The sequence below is a fragment of the Hyaena hyaena genome, unplaced genomic scaffold, assembly GCF_003009895.1.
Source record: "Hyaena hyaena isolate Hyena2069 unplaced genomic scaffold, ASM300989v1 scaffold_138, whole genome shotgun sequence".
In the NCBI taxonomy this organism is placed as follows: Eukaryota; Metazoa; Chordata; class Mammalia; order Carnivora; family Hyaenidae; genus Hyaena; species Hyaena hyaena.
Window position 1 is genome coordinate 2,008,224 of NW_024080770.1, and position 18,314 is coordinate 2,026,537.

At 43.8% G+C, this 18,314-nt stretch overlaps 3 protein-coding genes across 4 annotated transcripts in view; 2 read left to right on the plus strand and 1 right to left on the minus strand.

The window, feature by feature from the left end:
* ADCY3 (adenylate cyclase 3) overlaps nt 1-1,534 on the plus strand; it is a 90,887-nt gene extending 89,353 nt beyond the window's left edge. Inside the window, 1 exon segment of the mRNA XM_039238292.1 lies at nt 547-1,534. Within this exon segment, the coding sequence (XP_039094223.1) occupies nt 547-729 (183 nt within the window). The 3' untranslated portion in view covers nt 730-1,534.
* Nucleotides 1,234-13,529, minus strand: CENPO (centromere protein O). Its single transcript, XM_039238293.1, has 8 exons — nt 13,405-13,529; nt 13,028-13,126; nt 11,210-11,376; nt 6,736-6,853; nt 5,805-6,064; nt 3,742-3,913; nt 2,417-2,583; nt 1,234-1,319 (listed from the first exon to the last, which is right to left on the minus strand). Exons 2-7 carry the CDS (start codon nt 13,056-13,058, stop codon nt 2,447-2,449), a joined length of 885 nt encoding a protein of 294 aa, XP_039094224.1. The 5' UTR covers nt 13,059-13,126; nt 13,405-13,529; the 3' UTR covers nt 1,234-1,319; nt 2,417-2,446.
* Nucleotides 13,529-16,565, plus strand: PTRHD1 (peptidyl-tRNA hydrolase domain containing 1). 2 transcript variants are annotated; one of them, XM_039238294.1, is made up of 2 exons: nt 13,529-13,799; nt 16,224-16,565. In XM_039238294.1, the coding sequence occupies exons 1-2, from the start codon at nt 13,548-13,550 to the stop codon at nt 16,392-16,394; spliced, it is 423 nt and encodes a 140-aa protein (XP_039094225.1). In that variant the 5' UTR covers nt 13,529-13,547; the 3' UTR covers nt 16,395-16,565. The 2 variants fall into 2 exon arrangements, 1 of the variants encoding a protein (XP_039094225.1); XR_005529504.1 differs by lacking the exon at nt 13,529-13,799 and adding an exon at nt 13,813-14,243 and having other exon boundaries at nt 16,224-16,311.
* Nucleotides 16,566-18,314: the final 1,749 nt, after the last annotated feature.

Below are 18,314 nucleotides of genomic sequence, written 5' to 3' on the forward strand. Positions count from 1 at the left end.
ACCGGGAACAAAGTTGGAATAGGGCATGCTTTGCAATGCAGTACTGCTTCCTTTCTGTTGGCTCAGAATATCAAGTTGGTACTTCTGGGAGATTAAAGCCAGGGGGTGGGGGTGGGGGTGGGAGGAAGGGATGCCTCAGTGGAAGGGAGGAAATACTTCAACCCCATTTCCAAAATCTAGGCTGAAGTTCCTGGTAAGCCTATCCCGCCTCTTGGTAGGAACTAATATTTTATGCCTCCAAGAGCCACCCTCATAACAGAAAACTGGCATAAAGTATGGAGAGGGGACAAAAGAGTGTGTGTACTATCATACTGGTGACCTGAGGCTGTCCTCTAGAGACAGGGAGCACTGTCCCCAGGAGAGGAAAAGGCCCCAGCAACCCTGCATCCCGTCCCTGTCCAGCCTGGGCCTGCTGGCTCGCAGATAAGGGACTTGGCCCAAGGTGTGGAGAGGAGCGTTCCAGGCGGGCTGACTGGGGCCTGCGGGCCACGTGTGGACACCTTCTGGGCAGCTGTGGTCTGAGCTCACGATGTTCTCCCTCCACAGGTGGTGGAAGAAACACAAGCCATCCTTCGGGAGTACGGCTTCCGCTTTGTGAGGCGAGGGCCCATCTTTGTGAAAGGGAAAGGAGAACTGCTGACCTTTTTCTTGAAGGGGCGGGAGAAGCCAGCGGTCTTCCCTAACGGCTCCTCGGTCACCCTGCCCCACCAGGTGGTGGACAACTCCTGAACGGCCGCCAGCCCCACAGCAGTCCGAACGGGAAGGGAGAATCTGGTTTCTGGGATCAAAGAAAGGCCTTGGAAAGGACAAAGGACCAAGTCCCAACCTGCCCAAACTGTTGAAGTGCACACTCACATAGACTTTAGGTTTAAAAATCTCCTCAAGCCTTCATTTGTTCATGGATGCGTGAGCTCTGAGGGTGGCCATACTATTCCTCAGCGTGCCTGTAGCTTCCTCAGAGAGTAGGGGTCTTAGGCATAGTACTGGAACAATCCTTCCAGAGCCCCGGGTCTGACAAGCCCTCCTTCCCCCAGAGAGGCCATGGCCACTGTGAGCAGGAACGTATCCAAGGTGGAACCAAGCTGCCTTTACCGCCGGGCTGCAGGCGAGGACCTGGAGGGCCTGGGCAGCTAGCAGACAGCCGTGCCCCCCAGCGCACGCGTGGAAGCCGTCTCCAAGCCGGGGGAGCCGCCGGCCTCTGGGTGGGCCGGGCTGGGCGAGCCGGCCCTCACGCTCGTGTTCCTGATAATCTTGAATGGTTCTTCTGGAACCCCTGCCACCTTAGTCGTGAGAGCAGAAAGTGCAATATCTCCTTTTACCTGGTGGGAGGGAGGGAAAGGGAATTTATTTCTGAGAGAAAAATATATAAACAGATCTTCTACATTTATATTTTTAACTTTCTGTTAAACACTTTCCGATATTGCCTTGCCTCTTGAGCTCTTGCTACAGTCGCCTTTGCTACTGCTTTAAAAGAGAATTTACAGGTATTGATAAAGAACAAGACTGTTTTATTAAAAGCTTTATTCAACTTGGATGTGCTCCTTGTGAAAATTCTGTGAATACCACTCATCTGAGAAGCACAGGACTTTGCTAACTCACACTCACCCTTACCAAGTGCCTAGAAGGCAAGCGCCTGAACCAAGACATCTCTTACTCTCAAGCTGCTTTCTCCTAAGTGGGGGTCTAAGCTGGCTCGCCCTGTGCCCCCACATACGTACCGTACTTCCTGGTCATTGGGTCTAGAAAGGGACCATGTTAGAGGCTTGGATGCAGCTCTGGGACAGGAAGGGGGGGGCGGTCATGATTCCTACTAGTCAGGGGAGGAGGTGGAGGAGACACTGGGGCCGGGAACTTGCAGAAGAGAAAGGATGGAGGTCTGCCTCCCTCTGTAACCACAGAGATTGAGCAGACTTCTGCTTTTCGATGGCTGACTTAATACATTTAACTAACATGTAGAAAACAAAGTATTAGCTACATTGAACACTGATTATCCACAGTACTTTCTCACACCATATTCTTTATAAAACGGAGGCCTAGAATACACTGCTTCAAACTAAAAATCAAACATGTTTTCCTTAACTGCCTATCAGGAACCTATGATGTTCTGAAAACTTTAGTTTCAAAAGACTCAGGAAAATGAGGCAGAATTAAAACTTTCATCAAAGCTATACTCTTCAGTTGAATGATACACACTCCCTCTTTCACAGAATGCCTTCTGCCCCCCACACATTGTGATTTTCAGCTAAAGAGGATGATCAAATCAATACCTCAATTGTCCAAACTTGCCCCCTACCTTCATGATGAGGTGAATGTTCTCAGTGCAACATTCAGACCCCAGGCAAGGGGTCTGAACCTTCCAATAGTTTTCAGTTCCCAGGACCTAGCCTGGGACTGCACACAGTATTACTTTACTCACTTTTGATGTGCTCCCAATGAAAATAATATTCTAGGAGACCAGGCTCATATCCAACTTTTCTCCTTTTCTTGTAAACGAAGTAAACACTTGATGCAGGGGCTTTGTTAAAAATAGATTTTCATGGGATGCTCGCTGTTCTTCCCACGAAGTGGACAATGCATCCGTCCCTAAAACAGAGTATACCAATCTCATTTAGTGCAGCTGGGGAATCTGAACCTGGGTCACTGATGTTTTGGACGTAACTTTTTTTTTTTTTTTGTGGTCTGGAGGAGGCTGCCTTTTATTGGACCAATGAAGTTGTTGTTGTTATTTTTTTTTTTTTATTTCTAGGAGAGAGAGAGAGACAGCGTGAGCAGGGGAGGGTCAGAGAGAGAGGGAGTCACAGACTGAAACAGGCTCCAGGCTCTGAGCTGGCAGTCAGCACAGAGCCCGACGCGGGGCTCGAAGCCACGAACCGCGAGATCATGACCTAAGCAAAAGTCAGACACTCAACAGACTAAGCCACCCAGGCGCCCCTATTGGACCAATGAAGTTTTGAGACCTGAATAGATTCTGCCCCAAAGCCTAAAAACTACAGTGTGAAATCTCTGGCAGTTTCAAAATTTCCATCTCCTAAAAATATTTTATCCCATTTTTCATTATTGCCCATGTCACATTACAACAGTACATTTAACTATGAAACTATATCATAGTCTCAGCTAGCCCTAAAAACTTCCCATCCACAGAAGAGTCTCTAGAGAGCGAAGTGTACACTTATTTGTCTCTCTGGCTTCTTAGTGAGAGGAGACTTTTGGCTCTCTTCATCAAAAGCGGCCCTCTGAGCCTCAGTAGCTGTCGCTCTTCAAGAGGAATCTCCAAAGAAAACAAATCTTAAACTGAAGGAGCCTTAGCAGAGTTGGATGGAGCCAAAGAGAGGGAACGAGGGTAATTATGTTTACTACCTACAAAAAGGAGAGAAAAAAATGAAAGAAGGAAGGAATATATTCAGGGCACCTGGGCGGCTCAGTCAGTTAAGCGTCTGACTACTCCCGGTTTGTGAGTTCAATCCCCACACTGGGCTCTTTGCTGTCAGCACAGAGCCTGCTTTGGATCATCTGTGTCCAACTGTCTCTGCCCCTCCCCTGCTCACTCTCTCAAAAATAAACATTAAAAAATATATTAAAAAATATTCTTTGTATTTTATGGAGTAAATTTCTAGATTAACCAAAGAATGGGTCTCCAAAGGTCCAACACACGTAGTCTACCTATTTTACCCTGTTTCATTCAACCTGACTAGCGCAGAGAACATTATAATTTCTTCGCTGAGGCATGCTTCTTCCTCTCACCTTGGTACGTAATGGTGACGTCAGTCGGAAGGGTTGTTGTGAGGTCCTTATACAGCAGTCTAGCACAAAATGGGAACGACTGACCATCTGCCTCCACTTTGTAAGTAAACGACAGCAAGTTGCACAGCGAGTTTCTCCGCAAGGGCCCAGCCAGAAAGCCTGCAAAGTCACTCTAAGGGGTGGGGGGTCAGAGAAGACAAAATGTTATGATTACAGTTCCAGAGGCAGTGAGTGGTTGTGACACTTCAAACAGGTCTACAAAAAAGGGCCCATTAATCAAATTTCAGAGAAATAAAAGACAGAGAAAAGCCTATAAAAAGGACTAATGATTAAGATGTGTAAGAGTTGGTGGCACCCTAGAAAGGCCTGCAGAAAGCACTAAATAAATGGCCAGGGGCTGGGGGCACAAGGAAGATACAATTTCTGCCAAGAATTCCGCTGTCGTCATGTAGTTGGCTAAGACACTCCTGTGTCTGAGTTTACGTTTAGTGTAAGTTTAACTGACAACTAAGAGCTTCAGAGTCCTAAACGCATGGGTGGAACACAGCTTCTAGAAAGTCATATATTCCTTATCTGTATCCATTTCCTGTCTACTTAAAAGCAATTTCTTTCTTACCCAACCCTACACCAATGCAACCCCAAGAAGGCAGGCCAGAGTTCAGGCAAAGATGGATAGTATTCCTCAATGGATGATTCTGCTTTGCGTCTATACCTAAGGCTCAGCAAGGCACCTGGCACATAGTAGGTACTCTATAAATCCCTGAATTAAAAGTACAGAAACTGTACAGGCATGCCTCAAAGATACTGTGGGTTCAGTTCCAGACTTGCAATGAAGCAAGTCAAGTGAATTGTTTGGTTTCCCAGGACAGTTATATTTACATACTACCCTGCAGCCTATTAAGTATGCAATAGCATTATGTCTAAAAAAACCAATGTGCATACCTTTTTAAAGTTTTTTAAATTTATCTACTTTCAGAGAAAAATTGAGAGAGAGGAGCAGAAAGAATCCTAAGCAAGCTCCACACTATCAGTACAGAGCCCAACATGGGGCTTTATCTCACCAACTGTGAGCCATGACCTGAGCTGAAATCAGGAGTAGGTCGCTTAACTGAGCCACCCAGGCGCCACCCAATGTGCAGATGTTAATTAAACCATTGTCCTTCATGTAGTCTACCTATTTTACCATTTCATTCAACCTGAGTAGCGCAGAGCACATTATAATTTCTTCGCTGAGGCATGCTTCTTCCTCTCACCTTGGTACATAATGGTGACGTCGGTCTGGAGGGTTGTTGTGAGGTCTTTACACAGTAGTCTAGCACAAAATGGGAATGACTGACCATTTGCTGAAAAATGCTAATCATCATCTGAACTTTTTAGTGAATCATAATCACTGATCAGATCACCATAACAAATAATAAAAAAGTTTGAAATGTTGAAAGAATTGCCACAATGTGACACACAGACAAAGTGAGCAAATGCTGCTGGAAAAATGGCACAGATAGGCTTGCTCAACACAAGGTTGCCACAAACCTTCAATCAGTAGGAAAACACAGTATCTGCAAAGCATAATAAAGAGAAGTACAATAAAACGAGGGATGACTACTTTTGTGAAGGGAAGAAACGGTCAAGTATAAAAGCCTGAGGACCACCAGTCAGGAGTGAAAAATCCCTTAACCGGTATCCACGCTTGAACAGCATCCAGAATTTCAAAAGGAGAAAAAGGTGGAAAATAGCTTGTATAAAAATAAGAAACATGCATCAGAAGGACAATGGTCAAACTTCTGGCTCAGAATTATAAAGCATTTTAAATACAAAAGAGAGGTGGGCTGGGTGGCTCAGTAGGTCATGATCCCTGGATCATGGGATGGAGACCCATGGGAGCTCTGTGTGGAGTGTGAAGCCTGCTTAAGATATTCTTCCTCTCTCTCCCTCTGCTCCAATCCTCTACTTGAGTGTGCTCTCTAAAATAAAAAAATAAAATAAAAAACTTGCCTCCCACATTTTTTTCACCTTTTGAGCCTATTCTGGGCTAATAAAACCTATGTAAGATACCAGACAGATACCTGAAGTTGATCTGCCTGGTACTTCCTTCCGGCATAAGCATTTAGGTATTCACAGAGACAGAACAGGAAGTGCTGAATATCAGTCTGTAAGTACTTTGCAGAGAGCTCCTCTAGGGGAATGAAGACCGGAATTGAATGGTGATGTATCCGAAGTGGCTTCTGTATGATAAGGTCAACAAAATAGGAATCCAGCAGATTTCCCTCAAAAGCAGTGCTGATGCAGACACAGACCCCGCGGCTGGTCAGTTTCCCACTGAGCCCTGAAGCAAACAAGTTGATACTGTCAACACAGGTCACCAAAGGTAGTGTCTTTCTCAGCTGTGCAATCACTTCAGCACTGCCTCATACGTACAACAGGTGTTCAAATGTTTGTTGAATGAACATCATAGACTTTATTCTGACTCTGGCTCACTTCAAATTTGAGTTGTTAAAACCATGGAAGATGGTAGAGAAGATAAAACATCCTCAGATCAAATTACGGAAGAAGAGATTTAAGAATTTTCATTTTACCTCTTCTTCTTCTGGGTGTCAAATAAGGTACGACAGTCTAGTTCCTTCCACAATCCTCTTATGCCACAGATAACGGGCAGGATAAATCCCCATTTTAACAGGAAAACAGAGACTTAATAGGTTGAAACAACTTGACCGGTGGCATCAAGCCAGCCAGCAGCAAAGGCAGTTCTACCATAGGGTCCGGCACACACTAAAGAGCTAAAATGAACAGTCTAAGCTGGCCATCAACCATCTTCTGCAAAAACAGGCCAATTTTGTAGGTAAAAATGCCTACACACAGCACACCAGCTTTGCGTGTGTAGGCTGAAGGCGGCAAAATCCATGCTCATGAAATAAGTCCAGGACTACTAATATCTAGCAAACCGACTCACTAGAGACAAGAGACTCAGACTGAAACAGGTCAGAAAATAAATTATACCTGTAAAACGATATGCCTGCAGAATGGCTTTCATATTTTCCTGTTTTCCTTCCACAGCTTCTTGCTCATCGACCTCCAATGTTTGGTCGGGTTCTACACTGGCAGTAGATGCTTTAACCTGCAAAATATGCAGCAAATCACACTGGGTAAAAGGGACATAGCACAGGGTTCTTGCCCTCACATAAGTGGGAAAAAAGCTAAAGGCAGAGTATTTTTTTTTTATATTATGTAATAACTGAAGAAATGCTACAGTGACCAGTTAGTGCTATGAATTCACAAGAAAGGAAGAATCTTGTGGGTCGCGGTGCTAGGAATCAGGAGAAACTGTGCCGGCCTGAAGAATTAGGGCTTTGGTGGAAATGGAGAGTACTGTGAGAGGTAAAAGAAAAGGGTGTAAAGCAAGTCTAGGATAAGAAGAGGGCAGCAAAGCAATGAAAACATGACATACCACAACTCGCGGGATCTAGTCAAAGCCACGTGCTAGTCACTGAATGTTTGTATCCCTCAAAATTCGTATGCTGAAACCTAATGCCCAATGTGATGGTATCTAGAGGTAGGGCCTCTGGCTGGTGATTACATCACAATATTGGCACCCTCGTGAATGAGATTAGTGCTCTTGTAAGAGACCCCAGAAAGCTAGCTCACCCCTTCTAGCATGTGAGCTACAGTGAGAAGACTATCATCAATGAGGAAGTAGGTCCTCATCAGACACTGAATTTGCTGGGTCCATAATCTTGGACTTCCCACGCACTAGAACTGTGAGAAGCAGGTGTGGTTGACAAATCACCCAGTTTATGGTACTTTTGTTCCAATAGCTCATACTAAGACATTGTGCTTAGTGAAAAATTTATAACCTCACATACAAAAAGGGGAAAAGACAGACTAAAAATAACAGTAAGTATTCACCTCAGGAAGCTAAAAAGCAACTTATATCCAAAGAAAAGGAAGGGGATAATGATGAGAAGATATCAATGAAAATACAACACAAACGTGTAAGAGAGAAATATCAATAATGCCAAAGTTGGTTTTCTAATAAAACTAATTCAAGACTGATGATAACAAGACTGATCGAGGAGAGAAAAAAAGTGGAAGAGGATCACAAATTACCAATATCAGAATAAAAAATGAAGCAATATTGATCAATCCTATTCACAAGATAGTTGTTTAAGAAGGTTCAAACAACTTTAAATGCAAATTCAGATGAAATGGACAAATTTCCTGAAATGCAATTTACCAAAGATGACCCAAGAGAAAACAGGAAATATAAAAGCTTTATATTAATCAAAGTAATTGAATCAGAAACTTAAAACCTTCCCACAGAGGAGGCCCAAAGTTTTACCCGGTAGTTCTTTACAAAAATTTAAGGAAAAACCACACCAATTTTATATAAACTTTTCCAAGAAACAGAAAAAAGAGGAAACTATCTCAACTTGTTTCTAATACCAGGTTAAAGGTGATGCCAAAACCTGAAAAGGGCATTATATTAAAAAAAAAAAAGAAAGAAAGAAAAGAAAAATCACAAGACAATCTCAAGAATTTAGATGTAAAAGTCCTATTAGCAAATATTAGCAAATAGAATTCAACATTATATAGAAAGGCAATACATCAAACCAAAGTAGGTTTATTCTAAAAATGTAAGCCATTATCAAACACCAATCAATATGTATCACATTAACAAAAGCCATACAACCACCTTAACGTATGCAGTAAAAACATTTGATAAAATTCAATACTTGATCACAATTAACTCTAACAAGCTAGATATAGAAGAGCATTTCCTTAATCTGATAGAGTATGTATATACATAACTTAGAGCAAACAGGTTGACTCTAAGACTATTTCCACTCAACAACATACGGAACAAGTTAGCCAGCAGAATAAAGGCAAAGAAAACAAGTTACAAGGATCGGAAAGAAGTAAAACTGTTACTGTTTGCATATGACCTCACTCCAGATGTAGAAATCCCAAAAGAATAGAGAGAGAAATAGAATTAATGCAGATACAGCAAAGTTGTCATAAAGTCAATATATAAAAATCAAGTATATTTCTACACAATCTAAGAACAAAATTTCTAAAAAATAGTACCATATATCAGGAACTATTAAAATATGAGTTGTGGGCCAAACCTACATTGACACTTATTTTTGTAAATAAGCTTTGGCTGGAACACACCCACTAATGTACAGATTGTCTAGGGCTGCCTCACAGTACAGCAGCAGGGCCGAAGAGTCACCACAGAGAACACGCGGCTCACGAAGCCTAAAATAACAACCATCTGGCCTGACAAAGTCTGCTGACCCCTGCCACATGCATTAACATCAGGAAAAATCAAATACATAGATCAATACACTGAATGATGTTTAAGACCTCTACACATAAAACTGCACACATTACTGAGAGAAATAAAAGACCTAAATAAATGAAAAGATACAATCATGTACACTGATTAGAAAATGCAATGCTGAAAATATTTCAAGTCTCTCCAAACTGGTGTACGATTCAATGCAATCCCAATCAAAACTATAGGTGTGTGTTTTGGAAATTGATGGCTGATACCCAAATTTCTGTAAAACCCAAGGGGCCAAGAATAGCCAGGATTATTCTGAAGATGATAACATACATGATATGTATCCAAACTCACAGTAAATAAATCTCTTGTACCAGCATGAATACAAACAGACCAATGGAACAGAAGTTAGAAACAGGCCTGCAGCGGCCCCAAAGATCCATTACAACACAACAGGAAAAGAGCAGACGTCAAAAAGCGTAGCAGAGGCAATGGATATCCACGTGGAAAAACAGAAGTAGTAATACGACCTCAACTTCATCCCATACACAAAAATCCCTTCCAGACAGACTGTAGTTCTGAAAGCAAAAGTACAACAGAGCTTTTAGAAAATACCACAGAACATCATCATCATCTCAAGTTAGGCAACAAGAGCAATAAGTATAAAATTAGATTCCTAAATCAAACCTCATTAAAGTGAAGACTTTCTTTTTATCACAAGACACCACTAGAATGAAAAGGCAAGGGGGGGTGGGCGTCTGGGTGGCTCAGTCAGCTAAGCATCCAACTTCTGTTCAGGTCATGATCTCGTGGTTCCTGAGTTCGAGCGCGCATCGGGCTCTGTGCTCTCCAGCTCAGAGCCTGGAGCCTACTTTAGACTGTATGTCTCCCTCTCTCTCTCCCCCGTTCATGCTCTCTGTCCCTCAATAATAAATAAATGTTTAAAAAAATTTTTTTAAATAAATAAAAGGAGTGAAAAGGCAAGTCACAGTCTAAGATACACGAAACAAAGAACTCATATCCAAAATATGTAAACAATTCGACAATTCAGTAAGAGGTAGACAACACAATAAAATTTTTGCAGAAGACTTGAAGACCTTATTTCACAACAGAAGACTTTCCAGTCTCCAACACAGGTACTTAACAGCATTAGTTATCAGGCAACTGCAAATTACTCCACCATGAGATACTGTGACACTCCTGCCAGAGTGACAAACTTTTTAAAGCTCACAATATCAACTACTGGTAAATATGCAAAATGAGGGAAATCATTTATATGGGTGCTGGGAATGTAAAATTGGTAGAATCACTTCCAAGACCTGTTTGGCAGTATTTACTAAGGACAAATGTGACCTAGCAATTCTACAAGGTATACACCCTATAGAAAAGTACACATTTTTACAACAAAGACAGGAACAAGAATGTTTCACAGCTCCGAAGTGAAACAACCAAAATAACCCAACTATCACCAACAATACAATTAGGGGATATTCATAAAATGAAATCACTATACAACAGTAAAAGATAATGACCTCTAGGTGCACCGGAATGGACAAATCTCACAGACAACATTCAAGCCAAACAAGTCAGACATAAGTTTATACTCTTTACATTTACATGAAATCCAGTGATGTAGTGTCTTATGAAGCGTTTTCTTGGCTGGGCAAGAGTTGCCGGAGAAGCCGATACGCAGGAAGAGAAACAAGCAGGCTACTGGAACAATCCTGGCATCCCGGTCACCTGGTAAACATTTACAACATATGTGGATAATACTTGGAAGCACAAAGACAATCTAAAAGGAAATTTGAAAGGTCTTGCTGACTTATCCTGGCCCAGAGAGAACACTGAGGAGAGGGAAGAGTCAAAGTTCACTGTGAGGTTTCAAGTCTAAAAGGGAAAGATGGCGCTAATGACAAAAATACCAACGACCCGTCAGGCTGAGACTGAGGAACAGCTCCGGTATGAGTGCAGGTTATGAAGAGCTTACCTGCCCTATCAGTAACACCTGACAGTTATTTGTTTACACTGATATTGGCTGACTCTACAGAACTGATCATTTGAGAGGTCAAGACTGAAATCAATCCGGTAAGATCACAGGTAAAACCCATTATACAAATCTGTTAGGTCCCAGATCATGCTGATTCTCTATGCTCCGGCAAAGCCGGCTAAGATGGCCCCTGTACTCACTCTGGCTTGACGGTGTTTCACTTCAGCTCTGAGCCTATCGCGCAGACCCTGCAGTTGATGAATCTTGGTCCCAAGAGCGCTCTCTACAGTCTCTCTCTGCATATCTTCTAAGTTTTTACAGGATCTCTTCGTTTGCATCTCTAGTCTTTCCAGGTGAGCTAAAACACCTGAGGAAAGTAAAAAGGCAATTTCACAAGCATCCAGGGACTTCTAACTCTGGCCACAGGAAGAATTTCAGGGATTTACAGAGGGTTAACCCCCTTCTTAGAATTTTGGCCAGCTAAAATGTTAGACACTGGCCGCAATTTACAAAACCAGAGGAGATGACAACAGGAATCAAGAATGAGCCATCTTGGGGCACCTGGATGGCTCAGTTGGTTAAGCGTCCGACTTCAGCTCAGGTCATGATCCCACAGTCGTGGGTTCGAGCCCCGCGTCAGGCTCTGTGCTGACAGCTAGCTCAGAGCGCGGAAGTCCACTTCGGATTCTGTGACTCCCTCTCTCTCTCTCTGACCCTCCCCTGCTCACGCTGCCTCTCTCTCTCTCAGGAAATAAAAAAAAAAAAAAAAAGAATGAGCCATCTTGTAAGTTGAGCACTAATGTACAAGCAGTTCTGACCAGGACACTGTCCAAAGCGAGCATTATCTGCATATAACTCACTCAGTTATCTATGATAAGGACCAGGGAAAACAGAATCACCAAATTCACGGACTCTCTCAGAAACTGGTTTAAAAATGTCGATTTTTAAAATTGGCTTTTATGCATGTTTCCCTAAAGTGCTAATGAGTAACTCTTGGGATTTGGACATCCAGAGAGTTTTGTTTTGAAGCTCTGAAAAGTATTATTCACACAGGACTGTAAAGATACACACTGAAGGGAACTGTCCACCAATATTACTGGGATTTAGAAAGGAAAACAAGTTCACCGCTGGACAGAAATTCAAAGGCAAATATCAGTTCCCAAGAGATTAAGGACCATCACAGTTTCATAACGCCAATGCTAACAATAAAGCATTTGCTCAACATTTCCTACACATTACGACTTTGTGCTAGGTGTTATTACTTGCACACCATGTAAAGAAGTAAAGTATGAAAGGGCACCTCGGGAGCTCAGTCGGTTAAGTGTCGACTCTTAACATCAGCTCAGGTCACGATCTCACAGTGGTGGGATCAAGCCCTGGGTCAGACTCTGTGCTGACAATGCGGAACCTGCTTGGGATTCTCTCTCTCCCCCCTCTCTCTGCCCGTCCCCTCCTCATGCTCTCTATCAAAATCAATAAGCTTTAAAAAAAAAAAAAAAAAGAATTAAAGCGTGAAGATAATTAATTTCTTATTTCCACAACCATCACCATAAGGCTACTATTTGCCTCCCATTTTCCAGATGAAGAAATTAAGGCACAGAGGTAAAATTAACTTGCCCAAGGCAACGTTATTTTCTAATGGCAGAGCCAGGGCACACCCAGGTCTAATCAACACCAAAATCACTGCTTGGCACCCATCCTTCCACAGGTGTAATGCATAAATGACCCCCACAAAAAATCCCGGAGAGGAAGGAGACCTCACTGGCTAGAAATGTAGCTCCGAATATAAACACTAAGCATATTATGAACACAACCCATCCGTTGAAAAAAGGGCAGGAGCCTAGGAAACGTCTGAAATAATTTCCCGTGTGCAATGAATAATCCTAGCTGCCTGTGCCTTTCAGTCTTCGGTGTTCGGTCTTTTCACCATAACGCTCCCAAACAGGCCGGGTCACACACCCGTTAGAGGAAGGGGCTTCGGCAGCAGTACTAGGGGGAAAAGGCGGCCCTTTGAATACCTCCTTTGGATTTGTCATTCGCCCACTCCATCTCGGATTCCCACAGGCCTTCCTATGAAGTTGCGCAGGCAAGCCTTAATAGGGACTCAGATTTCCTTGCTGGTGAAAGAAAAAAAGCAAGAAAGTCACGTCTATTCACAGCAAGGCGCACACAACTTAGGTACGCATCGTCGGGTGTCCCCCAGACCGCTCAAGTGACACCGCCAGGACTCCCCTTCCCTACCCCGCCTTCCCTGCCCCTGCCCGTCCGCCGGTCATAGCCGGCAGTGTCCCCGTCTACCTGGCCCCGCATGTGTTCCAAACATGGCTTTAAGAGGCTGTCCAGCCTTCCACCCCGGCCACGGTCCCGTCCGTCACCAGGTCTTCTTTTCCCTTACCTCCTCTCCTCTCGCTCACCCAGGCCAAGGTTGAGAGTTCCCGCCGTCCACGCCTTCAAAACCACACCAAGCGGACCCAGCGTGCTTTGCGCCTCCACCGTACAAAAACATGGCGGCGCTCAAGGCCCCTCCCTCATCCCGGCATGCACCGGGGAGTAGGGCCGGTCTTTCTGTGGGCCCGGAAGATGGCGGCCTCTGGCGCAGAGCCGCAGATCCTAGTCCAGTACTTGGTGTTACGAAAGGATCTATCGCAGGCTCCATTCTCCTGGCCAGCAGGCGCACTGGTAGCGCAGGCTTGTCACGCAGCCACCGCGGCCTTGCACATTCACCGCGACCACCCCCACACGGCAGCTTACCTTCAGGACCTGGGGCGCATGCGCAAAGTGGTCCTCGAGGTGAGGCGCCCGGCGGTGTGGGAGGGGTGCCGAAGCCGATGAGACCGGAAGTGGGTATGGTTTTGAGGCAGCGGCTTAACTTCGTAGAGTAGGTGTGGCGTTAGTGGGGAGACGTCTTCTAAGCAAGCTTTGGAGAGGTTTCAGAGACTTAAGCGATTGCCCAGGGAGCTTTCCCTCGGCTGGTCGGGGGCCTGCCAGAGTGAAGAGTGGGCATTGGGTGGTTACTAAGACTTCCGCCCCCCCCCCCCCCCCCCCCCCTTAGTAGATGTGTGTGAGGATAAGGCCGGTGGAATGAGACTCTGCCCTGCTGCCTGTGCGCTGGCCGGGCCTCTTAGTGCCTGGCCCAAAGGTACTGCCCCACTTCCTCCCCGAAAAACCGATTAAGACGGGAGAAGGACACGGGCTTCCTTTCTGCAAGTGAGGTCAAACTGAACCATTACCGAGGTATGACACCTTATTATTTGAAAAATAAATGTGTATATAATAAAAATGGAACCTAGCTTCATAAATACCAGGTACCGCTGGTGTAAAATAGAGGTGAGGTTCGTTTTGCAGGTGGCCAAACAGATCTCACCCTTATCTTTTCCTTTTGTCAATTCTGCTTCTAGAAGTGTAACCTGGGAAGGTATCAGATATCAGACGCATTGAAGAGCATTGTATAGATCAGGAGTATTCAAAGGAGCACTTATAATAGTAAAGAATGTGGAAATTACCACATTTCCAGTACTATTGACTGGTTCATTTTATGCCCTTAAAATGTGCTATTATAAAGCTAGTATAAATCACGGTTTTGAAGCATATTTAGTTGGCATGGAAGAGTGTTCATTATGTTATGCTAACCGAACTATATTCTACCTACAAAATGATTCAGATTTGGAAAGGAAAAACTAAGGAAATACATCCACATATTGAGCAGGTGGTGAGATTTGGGTTATTCTTTAATGCTTCTCTATTTAGTTTTCTACATTAAGCACATATTTTACTTTACGTTTTAAAATTTTATTTTTTATAAAATTTATTTTAAACAAACTAGAACCCTAGGGTGGAGATGGGGTAATCCCTTAATGACCAGCTGACAAAGCAGATTATCTTTCAAGAGAAAATTTTCTGTTGGATAGTAAAACATCAGTCAGTAACCTAGGGGAACGCGTCTTGAGAATCTATGAGTAGACGGAGAAGCAGCAGATAGTATTTCATTTAGACTTTTTATAGGAAGAGGACCTCAAGAATTTATCTGGTTCACACATCCTCATCTCCTTCATGTTCTGGCAGATAATGTATTTACCCCTTTTCTCAGATGAGAGATCTGAAGCCTACAGAGATTAGGTGACTTCCCTTAAGTCTAAAAGATACCTGATGAGAGGTGCCTGGATGGCTCCGTCCATTGAGCATCCAATTCTTGATTTCAGCTCAGATCATGATCTCGTGGTTCGTTTTGTGAGAGATGGAGCCCTGAGCTATTAGCACAGATTCTCTCTCTCTCCCTCTCTATCTGTCCCTCCTCACTCATGCTTCCTTTCTCCCTCAAAATAAATAAGTAAACTCAAAGGTCATCCAGTCACTAAGTGCAGAGCAAGAGTTTGGACTCCCTCTAACTCACTGTCCTTTGCTACTATGTGGTGCTGAAGAAGAGGGAGGGGAAGTTCATGAGTTCTCCAGCGTGGCTGTGCCCGGAGGACACTAGCTAAAGAGTGGCAATCCCTGCATCCTCCTATTTGATGAGACAAACCTCTAGTTATCTGAGTGGCTTCTGCCTTTACAGGCAAAAAATATACCTTATGCCAAATAACACACTAATTATCTTTGAGTGCTACTTTAATGCTTCCTATTAATGGAGTCAGCATGGTGATAAGGATGATAAGAAAGACTCTAAGAAGGACGTTAGAGAATGGTTTGCCCTCTGAGCTAACAAGTGGGAACTGTCCCAGCAGAAAGAAAACCTTTCCAGGTTTGGGTGGGGTCCGGTGGGAGGGGAGGATGGAGCTGGAGGTGATAGGTTGTTAGAAATCTTTTCATAGTCCACTCGTAACATCAGAGCCGGCTAACGGACTAGGGATAGCTGTATGGGCAGCAGCCATAAGAGAAGTAGAAAATCTAGAGAGCACCATTACTGATAATGCATACAGCATCTCAGGAGGGAAGAGAAAAATCTTTTCCATTTTAGAAACAAGCATATTAAGCCTCTCCCTCTCCTACCCCCAGGCAGCTTATCTAAGGTCCTACAGAGAGTGAATGGCAAATGGGGCAGTGAAGCTATTGCTTCTGGAGATGTGGTCTATTGAGAGAGCTGTTCTCCACTTTTCAGTCCGGAAGAACCCCCCCCCCGCTCCCCCCCACCCCACTCCACGCTTTATTTTTCATTGCCTTCTGACATTTCCTAAATGGGCCCTTCAAAATCTGTGTTCTGTGCTCTGCTCCTGGTAGGCTGCAGATGAAAGCACCCTGAAGGAGCTGGCTGACACCCTACAACAGAAGAACATTGACCACGCGCTATGGCTGGAGCAGCCAGAGAACATCGCCACTTGCATTGCGCTCCGTCCTTACCCCAAAGAAGAAGTGAACCAGTATTTGAAGAAGTACCGATTGTTCAAGTGACTCATGCTGTCAGTTGCCTTGATATATTTATCAGCTGGATCCAGAAACTGCATGCCACCCATCCCTAAGCATCATGTACTCCTTTCAGTGGCAACTCGCTCTTCTCTTTAGGCTGTGAGTGTTTCTGGAGGGTCAGACGCATGTTCATATTAAAGTTGTCGTTAATAAGTACTTCCTCTAATTTTTTTTATTTTTAATTTGTTCAGATGGGGAAAGTAGGTGAGCAGCAATATTATCTGTGGGTCAAAGCTCAAATAGATTTGGTTAGACTCCTATCCAGGGATCAAGGAAACACCCTTCCTTCTTTATTAGGAATAACAGAGTTCTTCCAGGCACCCAGGTTTACAATTTTGCCTTTGAATTCTTTATTTCTTATTCACATCCAGATATACTCTTTGAATCTAGGACAATATCAACTTCAAGATACACTATTACTTTACATGTTGTTAAGAGAGAAGAGATGCTTCCAATTAAGATATGTGATTAACCATAAGATGCATTTCCGTTTCAAAGGTGTTAAAATACACATATGCACGCACATACAGACAAATACATACTTGATGAAATTTGTCAAGAACTGCATCTATCGTAGTTTTCAGTGCTACCACCCGTATCGGGCCCTCATTTTGTTCATCAGAGTGTCCCACTGGCCTCCCCACCTCCTTTGTGTCCCGGCTACAACCCAGCAGAATTTCTGACACCAGGTTTATTTAGGATCATTGAGCACCCTGTTCAGTGTAGACTCCCACTTGCCCTTAGAATAAAGGTGGAACTCTTCAGCGTAGCCTTCAGACCTTTCTCGTTTATACTTCCGACCCACTTTTTTAAGTTTATCTTCTACTCTTTCCTAATCCAAACTTGAGGTTTCAACAAAGGTACTCCAGTTGCTGCCCCCCATCTCTGGCCTGGGAGTCAAGTGTTCATACTCTTCCCTCCCCATTCCCACATCTGGACTTCAAACTATTTCTGGCTCAAGTTTGATCACCGTCACGGAGTCTTGCCCAACCCCAACGGATAGTGCGCTTTCTGAACCTCTAGACCACTCTACAATATTTTACGTATTTCTATAAACATTTGGAGACATCTACAGACATTGCTTGGACATCTGTGAAGCAAAGGTCATAAAGGGTAATGTGGCCAGCAGATAATCTGTTGCAAGTCTGCTGTGGCAGGCTGTCTTAAGAGAGGATATAAGGATGAACGGAAGTTTTTGCCTCCAGGTAGCGAGGATTCTAATAAGAAGACAGATACCTAGATAATCCATGCAGAGAAAATTGTACCAGGTAATGTGGGTATACTTTCCCCTTTCCCTCTAGATACCAAGATGACGAAGATGCTAGATACAAAGGTTTTCTGTTGTAAGAGATGGTTGTTTCCAACATCCAGAGAGTGGATGGGAGAATTGGTAGGGTGCCGAGGGCAGGACCAGTTCCAGGAAGCCAAGTGAATAAGAGATTCAGGAGGGGAGAGCAATCAAGTGCTGCATGGAATTTCAGCATATAAGTACTGAAAACATTGAGCAGTTGGGAACATACTGGTAAACTTGCTGAAAGCAGTTGAAATAGCATATGAGGGTGGGAATCTGACTGCCATCTATTGAGACAAAAATGTGAGGGGAGACGAGGTGGGGACTATTACAGGAAACTCGAATAGGAGAAGGTAATGATTGAAAGGGGGGTGGAAAGGTGAAGCTGGGTTCCACAGCGGAAATTTTCTTAGATGTTTGAGCAAGTTTATGGGTGAGGAAAGGGAGAGTAAGGAGAAGAGAGATTAAAGTTACTAAATAGAATAACTGATAGAGGAAATCCAGAAAAAGTGGGAAGAAGCGGGGTTAAGGACATAGGGAAGGACTGACCTTGAAGAGAGAGAGAGAGAGAGAGAGAGGACTTTAATGAAACTGGAGGAAAGAAGTGGAGAAAT

Excerpts from the sequence above, each read along its gene's own strand:
- PTRHD1 (XM_039238294.1), top strand. The coding sequence starts at position 13,548 with ATGCACCGGGGAGTAGGGCCGGTCTTTCTGTGGGCCCGGAAGATGGCG. Across the intron at positions 13,800-16,223 it reads TGCGCAAAGTGGTCCTCGAG|GCTGCAGATGAAAGCACCCT; the intron begins GTGAGGCGCCCG and ends TGCTCCTGGTAG.
- CENPO (XM_039238293.1), bottom strand. The coding sequence starts at position 13,058 with ATGGAGTGGGCGAATGACAAATCCAAAGGAG. Across the intron at positions 3,914-5,804 it reads ACCAGGCAGATCAACTTCAG|AGTGACTTTGCAGGCTTTCT; the intron begins GTATCTGTCTGG and ends CCCACCCCTTAG. Across the intron at positions 2,584-3,741 it reads CGTCACCATTACGTACCAAG|GGACGGATGCATTGTCCACT; the intron begins GTGAGAGGAAGA and ends ACTCTGTTTTAG.